Raw genomic sequence first — 1,201 nt, forward strand, 5'->3', positions numbered from 1 at the left:
TCAGGGGACGCGCCACGACCTGGAAACACAATGAAAACAAATTATGTACTATATTTTTGGCAATATATTTTACATATAAACAATAAATATCGACCTTGTCTAACCAATCATCCTGTTTTTCCTGATACATAACTGGAATTACTTTATTTGCATATTTAAAATTAAAATAACTTTATGACAATTATTAATAGTATACTTCAGATCAAGATGTTTTCATTTGCGTAACAAAAAGTGAAACTTTATCTACATAACAAAGAAGATGGCTCAATAATATTTACAATAATACTATATTAAGGACCGAAGTCCGCGCTCACCTCGGCCTCTGCCGCGGCCCCGGCCCCTGCCCCTCCCGCGGCCGCGTCACCTCCTTCCATCCCCCAAACCCACCATATCTGCAAACACACCGCCATCACTCAAAATATTTTTATAATCACTTATAACAAAACTTTAAATCAATAGATTTTATAAGTAAACGTTAGTAGAGTTGATAAAGATATCCAAGAAGCGATTACCTATTTACCATACCAATAAAATAACGTATCTGTGAATTTTTGTTCACTACTGAATTCGTCACAGATGTCCATTGGGGGTTTTTTACTATAATAAATTGCTTTACGTCGACTACATTTTACAATTATTTATAAGTTATTATTTTAAAGGTGGTAGAACCCTTTGTGGTTCGACTCCGGCGGCACCACCGCCACACCTATTTCTGCCTAATAACGGCATTGTTAGGCGCTGCTGTGTTCCGGTTTGAAGGGTGTGGTAAGGGAGACATACTTTTTCGAGGCGTTCCAGCTTAGCCCTCAGGGGTAGCGGCGCATTTGTAAAACCTCAGATAGGAATATATAATCCTATCTGGGGTTGATTACAGATGTCCATGGGCGGCAGTAGCTTACCATCAGGTGGACTGCATGCCCGTCTGCTGCTCCTGTTATAAAAAAAAAGTGAAAAGCTAACTACTTCTACAAGATAATAAATCCTCGATACCGACTAAACTATTGCTAAGTCTAAAAGATAATAAATCCTCGATACCGACTAAGCTATTGCTAAGTCTACAAGATAAAATCTCCGATACCGACGCCCGCTCACCTATATTGGTGGCAGTTTTCTCCAGGTAGGCGAGCGGGCCGGGCAGCGCGCCCGCGTAGCCGCCGCGCGCGCTCGGCAGGAACATGCCCTGCGCGAGGCTGCTCTGCAT

General features: G+C 41.7%; 1 protein-coding gene across 1 annotated transcript; it reads right to left on the reverse strand.

Moving 5' to 3' along the window:
- Positions 1–1,201, reverse strand: LOC140752698 (uncharacterized). Its single transcript, XM_073087034.1, has 3 exons — positions 1,089–1,201; positions 315–392; positions 1–19 (listed from the first exon to the last, which is right to left on the reverse strand). Exons 1-3 carry the CDS (start codon positions 1,199–1,201, stop codon positions 1–3), a joined length of 210 nt encoding a protein of 69 aa, XP_072943135.1.

Source organism: Epargyreus clarus, unplaced genomic scaffold (assembly GCF_041222505.1).
Source record: "Epargyreus clarus isolate Ecla_fem2 unplaced genomic scaffold, WU_Ecla_fem_2.2 ptg000025l, whole genome shotgun sequence".
Taxonomy (NCBI): domain Eukaryota; kingdom Metazoa; phylum Arthropoda; class Insecta; order Lepidoptera; family Hesperiidae; genus Epargyreus; species Epargyreus clarus.